Below are 15,054 nucleotides of genomic sequence, written 5' to 3' on the forward strand. Positions count from 1 at the left end.
CTTGAATCCTTCCAGCTGTAGCAATATGGCTTCTCCATTGTGCAAAGCTGCCTGTGATGGGGCTGGGCATTTCAGTCACCCTTTTAATCCCTTTCCCTGTACCCCACCCCCTGGCCACTTGGGGCTAGAAACCATCACCCATACATTTGTGAGTGAAGAGTGGCTTCCTTTCCTCTAGCTCCTAGCTCTGTAGCTTCTCAGTTACTCCTAATAGGGGCAGGGAATAGGGCATGGTGGTGAGGACCTGCTTTGGGAGACTCAGCACTGCATGTGGGGAAGTCTGTGCATGCCTGCACATACGTGTGTATATGTGCATCTGTGCATACATGCACTTGTGTGGGTCTGTGTGCCTGTGGGCTGGAGACTGCACACACAGGTAGGAGGCTCAGTGCTTTGCAGCCTGTAGAGGGTCTGCAGGAGGCTCTCTGCCTGTGAGTGGCTGGAAGTCTGCATGTGGGTGAATGAGATGTGAGCCTGTGTGACCTCAGGAATGGGGGCTGCAGGTAGATGGCACCGAGATTGTCTGGACAGAGGGGCTTTGTCCCCAAGGCAGGTGAGAAGGACCAACACAATTGCATGACACACTCACAGCCTTTGTAGATGTCTGTGGGTATCTGCACAGCCGTGTATGAATAGTTGACTTTGTTCTTGAAGTTTGGGTCCTCGATGAAGTCCAGCCTTAGGCTGCTGCTCTTGGACCCTCTCTCCACGTCCTCACTCTCAGGGTCATCCTGCAGAAGACCCCCACCCCACCCCAGCAGTGTCAGGGCTGGAAAATGGTGAGTGGGTTGGACAAGCCTGCAGGCATGGGCAGGGGCAGGGGCAGGGGCAGGGGCAGGGGCAGGGGCAGGGAGGGCCAGAGTCCAGGAAGCAGGGCCATCTCAAGGGCAGGGGCTATTGCAAAGATAAGAAATAGATGGTGAGATACAGGGGCAGGACATAGGGGATGGACTGCTCACCCCACCTTCCATCCATGAGTCCAACTCAAATTCTAAAAACCAAAACCAAACTGACCCTTTTCCCGCATCCTTGAAAACACTTATTAGTGAAGAAGGCAAATAGTGAAGCAAATCAGAGGAACAGGCAGTAGATTTCTTCTCACAAGGATGTGCCTTGTGCCATCACAGGGAGGCCTCTGCAGTCCCTTCAAGGATCTCTGTGCCCCCACAGGGTCCTGCCCATCTCCTACATGGAGTTCCTTTGGCACTAGGGAGAGGACCCTAGTCCCACCTGGGGCAGGGATGACACCCTCTGCAGCACAGCAGCTCTAGGAGTTGAACTGGGGAGCCCCCCCCAGAGCTGGGCCTGGGTGGGGACTAGCACTGAGACCTGGTGACTCCAGAAGGAGGGTTTGCCGTGTCTGCTACCAGCAGGACTGTAAGGGCCCCTGTTGATTTTCTAAAATGAGCCACAGCTGCCTGACAGGTGCCAATTATGGTATCATGTGGCCAGGCAGGCTAGGCATGCGCCATGTGCCCCCGCCCACCACCACAGGCTGGCAGGAGTGGGTCTGTGACTAGTGTTGATGCCGAAGCTCAGGCGGGGGCAGGCTTGGCTGCAGGTGTGTAAAGGAGAGGGTGGAGGTAGACAGTGAAAGCAAAGACAGGGAAAAGCCAAACAGGGAGGCAAGGGAGAGATGGAGACTGAGGCAGGGAAGGAAGCAGAACTGAAGACTTTGAGCCCTGGGAGGAAGGTGCCTAAGCAGTCAAACCCCACCCCACCCTGTGAGCAGCCCTGCTCAAGCTCGGCTCATTTCTTTACCCATGCTCACAGTGTCCTGGCAGGCTTGGGCTAGAGCTCTCCCTCTGTGTCTGCCTAGCCTGTGTCTCACCTGGGGAGAGGATGACTGTGCCTCTCTACCCAGCCAGCTGTAGAGACATTATGCTGAAGTGCCCTTTTCATCTCCTCAGCGTGGGTTTTGTTTTATTTTTATGGTGGTAGGGTCTGAACTCAGGCCCTCCTTGAAAACACTACCAGCAAATATGGCTGTTCTATAGCCCTCCCATTCCCCCACCCAGTATGCCACCCTCTGCCTACCCAGAGCCCCTGGAGTGGGGTAAAGCCAGGGTAGAGAGCCGCTGAGCACCCAGACCAGAGCAGGGGGCCAGTGGTCTGTGAGGCATGTGGCAGTCACATTCCACATAGGGGAGGGGGAGGCGCAGGAGAAGAAAGCCCTGAAATGTCAGCAGCAGATGAAGGGTGCTGGAAAATTTAATCTCCCAACTTTCCCAACTAATGTGACATTTGGATTCTGTTCTGATAAGCTATCAGCTGGCGAACTTTTTCCTTCCTTCTCTTTCCCCCACCCCCACCTTCTGGCTGGTAATTTAAAAGTAAATGGTCTAGAAAGATCTCTAACTGTACCTCTGGCAAAGATTAAAAAAACAAAACAACACAACAAGCAGGGGAATCAGCAAATGTGTACATGCTGTTATTTATGCCAGGCTCTGGCTGTCACAGCCCAGCCCTGCCCCCGCATGAATCTCCTGGACAGGGCGGTTCCTGGCAGCCAGTAGATGGCCAAGGAGCTGGGGTAGAGTCAACAGTGTAGCTCCATGGGCTGGGGTCCTGGATGGAGTTGGGGACTGCTAGGAGCAGGGAGTAAAGAGTGTCCTGGGAGTGGGCAGGCTACCAGGCTGGCCACAGAGCCTGTCATGGCCACCCTGAGGCTGGGGGTTTGTGTGGTGGGCCACTGCAGTCTCCTGGTTTATATTTAATGCACTGATTGCTAAAATTACAGCCCGCTGCTGAGGGGGGTAAGGAATTAGATTCAGGGTCTAATTAAAGGTTCGTTCTTCATTTGAATTTCAGATTCCAGCTTTAATTTTAGCAACTTCTCCGGGAGCCACAGAACTCAGCCAAGGGGAAGCACACCTGCTTGAGCCCACCCTCCTCGGCCTCTGCCCTCCCTAAGGCTCTCTTGGCAACTTGGATTCTCTGACCCTGCTCAGGGATCCTTTCTAGTCTTCCCCTTGTCATGTCTTGAGATACCTCTGGCTAGCCACAGGAAAGCCCCCAAGTCTTGGGCCTGGGAGAGGAAGACTGGATCTTCGACTTCTGCAAAAGCAAGCACAGGTGGTTCCCCAAGACTGTGCCACTGGAACACCTCTGCCTATATGGGGGACAACTGGGTCCAGCAACTTTGTCTTGAATTCAGGCAGAGGGACTTGGGCCTTGACAAGTCCAGCAAACCTTGGCTAGTCCAAGCACCAGTGCCCTCGGACCCTCTTGTCTGTAGCCACCTATATCTTTCACTGAGTCCTTTGGTGATGTGAAACTCAGTACCTCACTGGAAGCCCAAGTAGCCTTGAGCCACAAAGACATGCAGTGAGAGACACAGAAGCAGAAAAGCAGTATGGCTCAGGCCAGTGCCACTGTTTCCAAAGGAGATGGCCCCAGCTGAGCTGAGCCTCATCGGAAGAATGGGTATAGGAGCTGGTCTGCCTCTTTAGCTGTGGCCGTATGACTTAGCTCAGGACCAAGCATTAACCACAGAGCCAGCCTGTGGGGTGCGTAGCATACTGAAGCTGTGCTTGCCTCATCGCAGGGAAGGGAGGCTTGTCTGGCTTGGAGAGGCACCTGGATGTGTGCGTGCTCTCTCCACACTCATGGAATTTAGCCCCTCTCTGGAGTGGGGTCTGACGTGCTCTGTGTACGGAAGCTGGAGTGCCTGTCATCCTGCCCAGGGAAGGGACCATGCTGCCACACAGTGTTGGCTGCCACAGTGTTGTGCAGTCCATTTGAGGCCATAGAGACACCACCCTGGAGATGTTGGGACCTCTAGGGAGATGTAAGGGGCAGCGAGGGGCAGGGACTGCGGCACACAGCTCTGGAGGGCTGATCTCAGAATACTGAGTGCTGAGTCATGACATCCATTTTATAGCTGAGTCTACTGAGGGCCAGAAGAGGGGTGTGTGGCCCTGGCAGCTTAGGCAGGGGCACTTACCAGCTCAGCATCAGCCTTGGCATCATAGTATATGATGTCTTCCTCCTGGTGAAGGGAGAAAGGCCTTAGCATCCACCACGTGGGGGGTCCTGAGACACAGCCAGGACCCCAAGAGTCCTCTAAGGCATGGACTGTCCCCTTTCCCCATCCGGAGCTGTCCTGCTGGAGGGGCTGGATGAGTCGGTGCTGGTGGTTCCCCACCCTAGTCCTGGCCAGGCCAGTCCTGGGATGAAGGGCACTAGGTGGCAGCCCCATGGGAAGCAGGGTCAGAGCTCAGCCTGGCTGCAGAGATGCTGCTGAGGCAGGACAGGGTGCGAGGGCGATGGAGAGACAGAGCTGAGCTTGGGCCACAGTGCAATAATGACTCGACGCCGCATCTTCCAATTTCTTCTATTAAAAAGCCTGCTCATTACGGGCATGTACTTATTAATTATCTGTGATTTGTTGTGAAATGCAAAGGGTTTACACAACAGGAGCAGGAGAAAACAAAGCCCGGCCTGCACGCCTGCCTCCTGGCCCTGCCTGCCTGTGCCTGCCGGTCCTCATGGCCTATGCCTGCTGCCTGGGTTCCTGGCCATCTGCGCGTCATAATCACTGGCTGCCCTGGGGACCCATAACACAAACGGGCTAATTTCATGTTTAATGATCTTTAATCAGAACTGAGTGTGGCTGACAGAGGCCGCCAGAAGGTGAACCTGGTGTCAGCAAGTGCCACCTGCTCAGGAGGGGCCACCCCACCCTGTCCTGGTGGGCTTAAGGGCCAGGGCCACTGTCCAGTTCACCCTCCTTAGATGAACTTAAGCCCTATTTTGTACAGCAAAATTCTGCAGTATGGGCCTTCAACTCAGCAGGTTTCTTTGCCCACCCTTCCTTTCTAATTCTGTACTTAGGTTTATTTTTATTTTTATTTTTGCCATGTAGTTCAGGCTAATCTTGAACTTATTATGTAGCCCAGGCTGGCCTCAAACTTGCAGTGATATCATGCCTCAGCCTCTTGAGTGCTGGGATTACAGTCATGGGCCACCATCACTGGCTATACTTAAATTTGAACCCTGGAATTTCACACTGAAAGCTACATCACCAGCCCTTTTATTTTTATTTATTTATCTTTTTACAATTTTTTATTTTATTTTTTTTTATTTTAGGGAAGGGTCTACAGGGCATTCAGGGTCTCACTATTAGATCAGACTCATAGTGATCCGCCTGTTTACTGCCTCCCAAGAGCTGGGATTACAGGTGTGCACCACCACTCCCAGTCTCAATTGCTGTCTCAGCATGCCCTGGGGGTGGGGCAGGCATGGCAGGTCCGGGGATCCAATCCCTGGCCCCTGCGCCTGCTTGCAGGCATTTTAATCTGCTGAGCTATTTGGCCGGCCCCTATCTTTTTACAATTTTGGGAGAGGGTCTTTCTAAGTAGCTAAATTGCCCAAGCTGGGGTCAAAATTTAGATTTTCTTTCTTTAGCTTCCAAGAGCACTGGAATTAAGAGGCATACACCACTACAGCTGTCTCTTTGCAGCCTATAAACGGGTGTGACACCAAGTCAGCTCCCTGTTGTAAGACAGCAGGGGCCAGTACTGGGGAATGTTCCAGTGAGCTTTGGGGCTGAAGGCTTCTGGTCTAAACATTCTGGAACAGTGACTGCATGCTGAGCACCATGCTTGGGCACAACCACAACCTCCCTAAGAAGACCTTCCAGAGTCTGCAGCACTTACTATGTGTGCCACTTCCTCACAATAGTCCTGTGATGTTAACATACAGATGCTATCAGGCCAGGGCAGGGAAAGCTTTGTCCCCTAGCTCTGACCTGTTCTCTTAAGTCCTCTCCAACCTCACCCACCCCCTGCCACCCAGTCACCTGTCCAGGGAGACTGGGACCAGGTGGCCCTGGTGGGGGGTTGGGGTAAGGGCCCAGGCTCCGGGGTGCTTGGCCTTTCCCTGCGCCGGCTCCGACTGAAGCACATAATGAAAGCTGACATTACATCAAACACAATAAGGAGTTTCGGTTGATGAAGATCATTCCTGAACACACAAACCCATTAAACCGAGGGGGAAAAAATATCAATTCAACACACTCACAGGCGAAAAGAAAATGTGATTTGTTATCTAAAAGGGGGTTATAAACACGGCTCTGATGCTCTTTCCCTTCGTAATGAAAACAGACGGGCATGGTGGGAGGACTGCAGATTGCAGCCTGGTGCTATATTGTGTACCAACTTTTTAGGCAACGCTTTTGCAAGGACAGGAAAGGGCACAGGTGGGGGGCTGGTCACTCACGCCCCCAGGATCCCTGGGTTCCCCTCCTGGGCTTGGCTGTGACCTGCCCGTGCTTGGGTTATCCCTGGGATGCTCTGGAACTCACATGGATCCCCACTCCAGCTGCTCCAGTGGCTTTCCTCTCTACCTGTCCTATTATTTCACAGTTTCAGTGGAAGATTGGGTGTTGGTGGCATTGGAGATGAAGGGGGAAATAGTATACAGGATTCTCAGCCTCCTGTACCCCCCACTGGGCTCGGTGCATGTGATGTGAGCAGGACTTATGTCACCCATCTTGCTTTGAGGAGGATCAGGCCATGCTTTTTAACTGACAGGGAGGAGCAGTAGCCAGTGGTGGGCAAGGTCATGAAAATATACTCTGTAAACACAGCTGTGATGCTGTGTGTGACAGGATGTGAGCTGGTGATGTGGTGGGACAGGGCAGCAGGCTGGAGAGGAAGGTTCCTAGGCAGGCCTCTGTGCCTGCTTTGGCCTGCACAGTGCCCTAAAGTCCAAATCAGTGTCTCACTTCCTGGTTACACATCAAGGAAGCAGTACTATGTAATAAATCAGTGCAGTGGCCTTGGCAAAGGTCCTGGGTTCAAATTCTGGCCCAGATACCTATGAACTCTGAACAGGGAGTAAAAGCTGAGGCTCTCAAAGGCCTCCACCTAAGGAGTGCACCTAAGAGCTCTTGGGAACCACCCCCATCTCACTAATCAGTGAACTGAGCCAGGAACAGCCTTGGTTCAGTCTCACACTACCTTATCCTAGTCTCAGTTTCCCCTTATAAATCAAGATGATGATGTCTCCTGTGGGGGCATGAAGAGGTCAGGGACTTGCAGAGCTGGCTTCACCACAGGGCAGAGTCCAGCCTAGCCTCAGTGGACCCTCATGCAACTTCACAGCCTACAGCAGGGACTGGACATGGAAAAGACCCTGGATGGGGTGACATGGGTGTTCTTAATGCCTGAGGTCTATATGGTTGACCCCCACCCTGATACTTTAGGGATGATTTTTCTCACACTAGGCAGGAGTTGGGGAATTACCTTACACCCCAGCTCATACACGTGACCCTCAACATGGACCTGTACACATGTGACAGGCTGGGTGTGCACCTGAGTACATGACACAGCCATACCTTAGCAGGAGCTAAGCCCATGGGGCGCAGGGGACAGACAGAAAAAGGGAGGTGAGGGTGAGCAGGGGAGTAACAGTTGTCATCCAGCTTTGCTGCATGCACAGTGGCTGCCAAGGCTGGCCAGACACGGCAGTCGCTCCCATCAGACCCTGTGTAGGGCCCTGGCCAGCCACTTGGCTGCACGAGTGAGCAGGCTTGGCCTGCCTGGCCTGGCTTACTGCCAACTCTGTTCAGCCCAGAGGACTGTTTTCTGAGAGTGCCGTCTGTCGCCGGCTTGGCAGAGAGGCAGGCAGTGGGCTCTACGGCTGGGTCAAACCCTAAGGCCGAGAAGGCCACCTGTCCTGGCCAGCCAGCTCTTCAGCCTGGCCCTGCCTTCAGAGCCCTCCCTTTAGGTCCCCTAGGCAGAGCTATTTCCCCTATTATGCTCCTAGCGAATAGTCTTATCTCCTACTGTAGGTCCTGGTGTTGGTACTGAGGCCCTGAGGCCAATAGCTTCTCCTCTCTCCCCTACCCAGGCCTGGGCCAGGTCAATCCTGGGGGTGGTTTAGGTGGCACAGAGTGCTGGCATGGTGTAGTGTTGGCATCAGGCACTGTCACAGGTGGCCCACCTTCATCTACCCTAAGTGCTATAGGTACAAAAGCACCTGCTGCCTGTCTGCAGGACTGTGAAGGTGCTGCCTGCTAATCAGGGCCATGGTTTCCCTAGAGTGTAACAGTCTGGGTAGGGCTGTGCTACAGGTTATATGCCCCTACCACGGCCAAGGGTGTGAGGGGATGGCCTGAGGCCAGGGGCAGGGTAGGGGCTTTTACATTCAGATGTCATCCTCTTATTTTGTCCCATCTCTGACCCACAGATTTCAGTATCTCCCAAGTCCTGGCTGGTGTGTGTGAGTGTGTGAGTGTGTGTGTGTGTGTGTGTACCATTATTGTCTGTCCCTCAGACATGTGAATGCATAACTGGTGTGAGCTGTACACATAGCAAGGTCCACACCCTACTCATTGCACCAGAATTCTAGTCTGGCCCCATGAGCCAAGGGCCCCTTCTGCGCCCAGAACTGCTGGGTGCCACCTCCCCAACTCCCACGTAAGAAGACACATTCCTGCTCACTCTGTCAACAGAGTACTGGACTGGACACGTGGATGGGCGGGGACAGCACTGGGTCAGGCCTGACTTCCCCTAAGCTGAAGGAGGTGGGAGTGAGGGAGAGAGCTGCAACGCTGCACTGGATGTCACCACCTATGACAGAGCCACCAAGGGAGACACTGCAGGCAGCAGGGGCTAATCCTCAAGTTGGGACTAGAAGCAGGGTTCTGGGCTTTTCCCTTTGTAGGAGGGTAAGAATAACCTGGAGAAGGCCAGGCTGGGGAGGTGTCCGTGCTTGAGGCTGGAATCGCAGTACAGGCCCTGTGTCACATGTGTGGCAAGCAGGAGAAACATGGCTCCTCGGCTGTCACTTCAAGGTCATTGGGAAGGACATGATTTTAGAGGTGGGTGGTGTGGCTGCAAGGGACAAAACAGCATCCTTTCTCCAGCCTCCACGCCATACCCCCAGCAGGGACAGCCCCCGCTGGCAGCGCTGTCGCCCGCTCTCCCTCCCTGGCAGCCGGGCAGCACTGGCGCTAGCAGCTAATGGGCCTCCATCAGCACTAATGCCTTGCTGCCTGGCTGTCACCGGCACAGCTTCCTGAGAGCAGCGGTGACCCTACAGTTGGTAGGGAGCAGTGACTACAGCTCTCTGCTCTGAGTATCTTAGGCAATAGGATGAACAAAAGGCAGGCAAACTGAAAGACTGCAGTGGGGAGGGTAGGGGGCGTCCGGCCAACCAGGCTGGGCCCAGCTGGTCCTGCAGTCAGTGCCTTGTGTGGTCACCCCATAGCTGCAGCAAACAACTTTGGTGAAACTGGGGAAAATGGGCAGCCAGAGTCCACTCCTGCCTCATCTCAGGACAGAAGCATCAGGGCCCAAGGGCAGGTATGGCCAGAAATGCACCAGACCAGCACAAACTAGGTCCTGTATGTCTGATGTGTGACCCTTTTACATGCCACATCTAAGCTGACAGGAAGCACAAGTGCCAGCCAGTCTTGTGCCGCATGGAGACAATGATGCCTTGACCCAGTGTGTAGGAGTGACAGTAGAACCTCTCTCGGCACCACCTGGGAGTCCCTGAGCCCCAGCTTTCCTTCTTGCCCATCCCTGCCTCCAATAAACTGTTCCTGCCTCAAGGAATGGCTGTAATTCAAGGGGCAGGGGGCTTCAGGAGCACTCTGGGAAATTCTCTCTTTTCTACATATCAAGAAGAGAAAATAGGTTTGGAGCCATGGTAGTATTTTCTTCTCCCTGTTTGGGGCCTGGATTGGTAGGAAGAGGAAGCACAGGTCTTTCCAGTCCCTTACTCCCTGAGTCCTGTGTGACCTATGTGCCTATCTAGGGGATGGTGGCGGTCAGGGAGAATTGAGGAGACAGAGCAGGAGCCGAGGGTCCTGAATGCCCAGAGAATACAGGAGTTGGTAGTCTGGGGAGAGAGAGTAGCTTCATAGGGAAGGGGTGATTTGGGCCTCCAGGAGGAATGGAGGGTTTTTCAGAGGGGTGGAAGGAGGAGGGAGGGAGAGATAGAGACAGAGACAGAGACAGAGGCAGAGGCAGAGACAGAGGCAGAGAGTGAGGGGAGAGGGAACAGGGGAGAGGAGAGAGAGAGGTCAGCATGAGTCCAGGGGCAGGAAGTGGGCTAGAGTGTTCAGCGTGGTGGAGCACAAGAGAAGGGGGCCAGGGAGTGAGGCTGGACAGGGAGGCAGTATGGGCAGGTCTTGGCACTTCACCTGGTGGGAGCCTTGTATGTGGAGCTACCAGAGAGGGGTCATCTGGAGGGGGCAGCATGGTCTAAATGGTGAACAAGAGCCGGAGGGCCCAGGACACAGTGATGGATGGGGTTGCTGGAGTGGGGAGGGAAAGAAGGGTCTTCTGGCTTCTGGCAAGGGGGTCAGATTAGGGAGTCACTAACTCATTTATTTTCTCATTAGGAAGCATCTGCAGTTGTCCCCAACTGCTATGTGAACTCAGTACTCAGAACCCAGTAAAGGAAGAAAATCACATGTGGGCAAAGCAGGGCAGCCTCTGAGCAGCCTGGGAGGATGGAGATGGAGGCAGGAGACAAGATCACAGGCAGGTGCTCCGGCACCAGAATGCAGCTATAGATCTGCCACCAAGAGGAAACCTCAGGTAGGTCTAGGCACTATGTGCACATCTTATCCTTGGCATCAGGGCCAGGAACAGCCTTGGTTCAGTCTCACGCTGCCCAATAGGAAGAGTCAGGGGTGTCCAGCCTCAGCCAGGAACAGGCTGTTGAGGTACCCTTGCCTCCTGTTCTGCTTCTAGTGACTCACAGCCTGCTCCAAACAGTCTAAACTCCTCAGAACTCTCTCAGCAAGAAAAACTTCTGTGACTGCAACAGCCTCATCTCTGGCCCAGCCTGAGTGCCTCTGGGAAGGACAGACTGCTGTTCAGGGCAGGGCAGGGAGGACATATAGCACCTTTTCCCAGCCTCTCTTCCAGGCTACTGTATTGAAGTCTTGGATGAGACATCTTGAAGTTAAGAGGTTTCTTTGACCCAGGGGCTTGTCTAGAATCTGGGCATCTTTTTTGGGAAGGCCATCTTAAGGCAGGCTGTCCAAGGGGAACCCCACAACTCCTCTGGAGTGACAATGGAGTGACACGCTGATGTATGTACTGAATGCCTCAGTGCTAAGGGGAGCCTGGGAGTTGTGTTAAGCATAGGACAGAGGCTTCTGGCTCTACTCAATGCCCCCTCCCCCCAGTCTCCATCCCCTTCCAGTGAGTCTGGGCAGTGCCCTCTACCCCCATTCCTCATACCCCCTGGTAGGGTAGTATGCCCTAGGTGCTAGGGAGGGTGCTGTGCTCCTTACCTTGATATTATCCTGCCAACGGTGGGCTTTCTGGAAGGTCTCTGCAGCATCAGCCAGTCTCTGAGGGACAAAGCACATGGAGATCAGAGGCTGAGGCGGGTTGTTTGCTCCATAGCCACCTCAAGGCCTTCTCTATTTCCAGCACCCCCTGGAGTCAGGCTGGTTCAAAGCCTCCCTTCTCCTTGCCCCAGCAGATGCCAGAAACTCCTCAGCTCTGATGGTACCCAGCTTACCATGAGAGCATACCCTGTCCACAGCTGGCTTCCCGTAGGATGGGTGAACTGCTACCTCACGGCTTCAGCCCAGTAGTGTCTCCTGCTTGGAGGACAGCAGCAGCACCCAGCCTGGGCCAGCCCCACTGCCACTCTCTATCCCCTACAATCTCATGTCCCCTCCTCAGCCAGTGTGAGGTCACACACTGCCTTGCTGATGCTCTTTTCCAGCAAGGAGTGGACAGAGCCCACCTGAAGGCTCCCTCTCCAGGCTTCCTGAGCCCCTCCCAGAGGGCCTCCAAACTGTCCACACAATCCTGTCCTGTCTTTTGTTGCTGGTTCTAGTGGCCTCTGCCTGTGAGCAGAGGACCTCTGAGAACTCAGCTATGTGCCTGACCCCGCCTCACCTGTCACTGGGCATGTCTGGTGCTAGACTATGCTGATGTGTGAAGATATGGCTGACTCAGCCCTGCCTCTCACATACGACCGGGAGGGGGAAAGTGACACATAATCGGGGTAGCAGTGACTGATATGTAGAAAGCTCTGTGCTGTGGGCACATGACACATCAGGATGGCTTGTGGAGGAGGTGCCTGGGCCCAGCCACCCTCTGGGTCTGAATCCAGCATGCCCATGGATCCTGTCTCTCAGGATGTCTTGGGGCACTAGAAGAGGGAATCAAGTCTATGCTTTTGTAGAGCTGAGTGTAGTGATGTCCTGTCAATCCTAATGACAATCTGTACCACTGGCCACCCACCACAGGCCAAGACTCCTGTAGCCAGTGACATGTTGGTACCACTTCTTGTTCACATGTGCCTGATGTAGTGTCATTACAGCTCTTCCTCTGTAAGCAGGCACAGAATAGTCAGTGGGCTGCCCAAGACTCTGTCACACACAGCCTGGCCCTCACCACTGCCTCGGCCTTGATCAGCCATGACCAAGATCCATGATGCCAAGAGAAGAAGGCTCCGGTTCCTCAAGCCTGCCGCACCAGTTTTTTTTTTTTTTTTTTTTTAATGCATTTAGTACAGAGTTTATAGGGCTTACAAGGTCTTACTATGTAGATTGGACTTGTAGTGATCCTCCTGTTTACAGCCTTCCAAGCACTGGGATTACAGGCGTGTGCCACCATGCCCAGTCTCAGTCGCCTGTCTCAGCATGTCCTGGGGGCAGGGCTGGCACAGCAGGCCCAGGGATCAAACCCGTGGGCCTTGCGTCTGCCCAAGCAGGCACTTTAATCTGCTGAGCTATCTGGCTGGCCCTGCCTCACAGTTTTATGGATGCAGTATGGTCCTGCCTCCAGGCCTCCAGCCTTACTCAGACAACTGTGTTCTATTGGTATTCAGGCCGCCATGTACTCGTCCACAAGTCTAGGATGGACCTGAGCAGAGAGTGTAATAAGGCCTGTTAGCTGCCCACTAGGGGAAAGTGTGAACTAGCACATGGGAGACCAGCCTTTCTTCCTTTGACATGTAGAACGACAGGGTGGGGGCAAGGAAGAACCCTGTGTGGAGCTGTGGCCACTGCGCTGCTGGGTAAGATGTCAGCCCTGGGAGTTAGAGCTATCAGAGCCATACTCACTTCTGATGGGCCTGCCTCCCGCTCCTCAGACCAGGAGCACTAATCATAGGAAAGCTGTGGCTGGGGACTGGGGACAAGGTAAGAAAGTGACTCTCAGCATCAAAGTTTCTCACCTTGCAATGCTGGCCTCTCCTGTCCTCTGCCACCTTTTCCTGTGGGGGTTCTGCCTGCTGCCTACCCTCTGTAGCTGGGCCTGCTTGGGTGGGACTCACACTGCCCTTTAACTCAGTCCTACATTCAAGAGGCTTTAGGGACCATCGGGGCTCTCTGCTCCATGAGGTCTTGGCCCCCCTGAGCACCATGGGATGGGCCTTAGTGTGCCTGAGTTGTACCACCCTCTCTTGGAACAGGCACATCCACTCTGGCACCTCTGTTTCACCTCCCAATCCTGACATCACTAAAACCATTTACTGTCCACCACCAGGGTCTGTTCTGCTTCAGGAACTCATGTCTTCTCTTGTCCTGTCCACGCAACACTGACTCTCATCTCAGAGGAGAGATCTGACCATTTAGCTGTCCTCTGCCTCCAGTCCTTCAGCAAAGCCTACTCCTTTGCATAGAAAAGTAACACTTTCTTAAGGGCCTAAATAAAGGGCCCACCTGTGCCTGACTCCTAGCCTTCCTTTCCCACATCTGGAGGCTTCCTCTTGGCCTAAACCCTAAATATTGCCCTGCGCCCTCAGTTATAGGATTGGGTAAAGCCCCAAATCATCAGCCTGCAGTGGCTTTCTGTGTAGGATAATAATGCATGACCCACTAGGGGCAAGTGGGAGACAGAATGTGGTCGACCAACCTCTGAGACACATTTTCAATACTTGTCATTAGTGTCAACTGTACAGCTACTATGCACCACGTGCCAAGATAGCACTTGGCCTGGAAAGTCCAGGGAGGCAGCCTCAAGAGTGCATCTTGAGGTGTGACCCTTGGGTGATCACTGTGTCCCTCCTTTCCTTACTGAGAGGCCCATTAACTTCCAAGGGATCCAATGCTATCTCAGAGTAGGCCTGAGGCCCACATATGGCTCGGAAAGGACACTGTCCTTCACAGGGCTGACGCTGGGATAAAGCATGAGAACCACATCTCTCACCATAGAAAAGCCACAGAGTAGATGGGCCTGCAGAGTCAAACTAACGCTAGTGGAAGTCTCCAACCTGGGTTGAGGCCTTGAGGAACTATTCCCTGCACCTCTCCATCCACACCTGGCCAGGGATGCCACCTCTATCATCCTCATAGGGCTCAGCTCTGAACTGGGGCTCACAGGCCCAAGAACACAGGGCTGCAGGCTCCTCTGGCTCCATGACTTAGCAGACAATGTGAGGGAGCCCCAGAGAAGGAAGGCCCAGCCCCCAGCCTTCTTGAGCTCTCAGAGTCCCATGAGCTGGAAGGCCCAGGTCAGCCCGATGACTCGTGAATAACAGAGTTGCAATAGCCACAGAGAAAGGATTACTTTTAATCCTCAGTAACGATCAAGCCATTATTATTTTTTTGGTGTTACAGATCAATCAGTCCATCCCTGGGCACTGGACGTGTGCAGACTGCTAACAGGCAGGCCTAGTGCTGCATGGGGAAGGGCCAGGCAGCTGCATGGGATGGAATGGGCTGGCAGCAGGGGCATGAGGTCCCACTAGCTTGAGGGTGAGAGGCCTAGCACTGCCTACCAGGATCTAGAGAGGGAATCACAGCCTAGGCCCTAGCCTGAGATAAAAGTTTCTTCCTCAAGCAGTGGCTTCCCCTTTGTGGCCCTCAGGATCCTGCTGTGAATTGGTGATAGCAACTATATCCACTCAGTGGGCAGGTTCTTGACAGCCCCTTCTGTCAACCACAGCAGTTGTTCTTAGGGTCCTGTTCACTAGAATTTCTCCTGTGGGCTCTTATCCAACTCAGGGCCTTTCTTTCATATCCACTTTTTCTGCTGGTCAGCCCTATTGGATTGTGTCACCTTCTCCAGAAGATTCCTTTTGCCCTAGTTCAGTCCGTGGGCATCCCCTCCCCCCATTCAG

The 15,054-nt window shown here is 53.8% G+C and overlaps 1 protein-coding gene across 2 annotated transcripts in view; it reads right to left on the reverse strand.

Annotated features, from left to right (window-relative positions):
• Positions 1–15,054, reverse strand: part of Cacna2d2 (calcium voltage-gated channel auxiliary subunit alpha2delta 2) — a 103,030-nt gene that overhangs the window by 18,746 nt on the left and 69,230 nt on the right. For both annotated transcript variants that reach the window (XM_023706169.1, XM_012517699.2), the window contains exons 3-5: positions 11,264–11,323; positions 3,947–3,991; positions 590–731 (exon numbers count right to left, since the gene is read on the reverse strand). In XM_023706169.1, coding sequence (XP_023561937.1) covers positions 590–731; positions 3,947–3,991; positions 11,264–11,323 — 247 coding nt within the window. The remainder of the gene's footprint in view (positions 1–589; positions 732–3,946; positions 3,992–11,263; positions 11,324–15,054) is intronic.

This window comes from Octodon degus, unplaced genomic scaffold, assembly GCF_000260255.1.
Source record: "Octodon degus isolate 3935 unplaced genomic scaffold, OctDeg1.0 scaffold00008, whole genome shotgun sequence".
NCBI classification, from domain to species: domain Eukaryota; kingdom Metazoa; phylum Chordata; class Mammalia; order Rodentia; family Octodontidae; genus Octodon; species Octodon degus.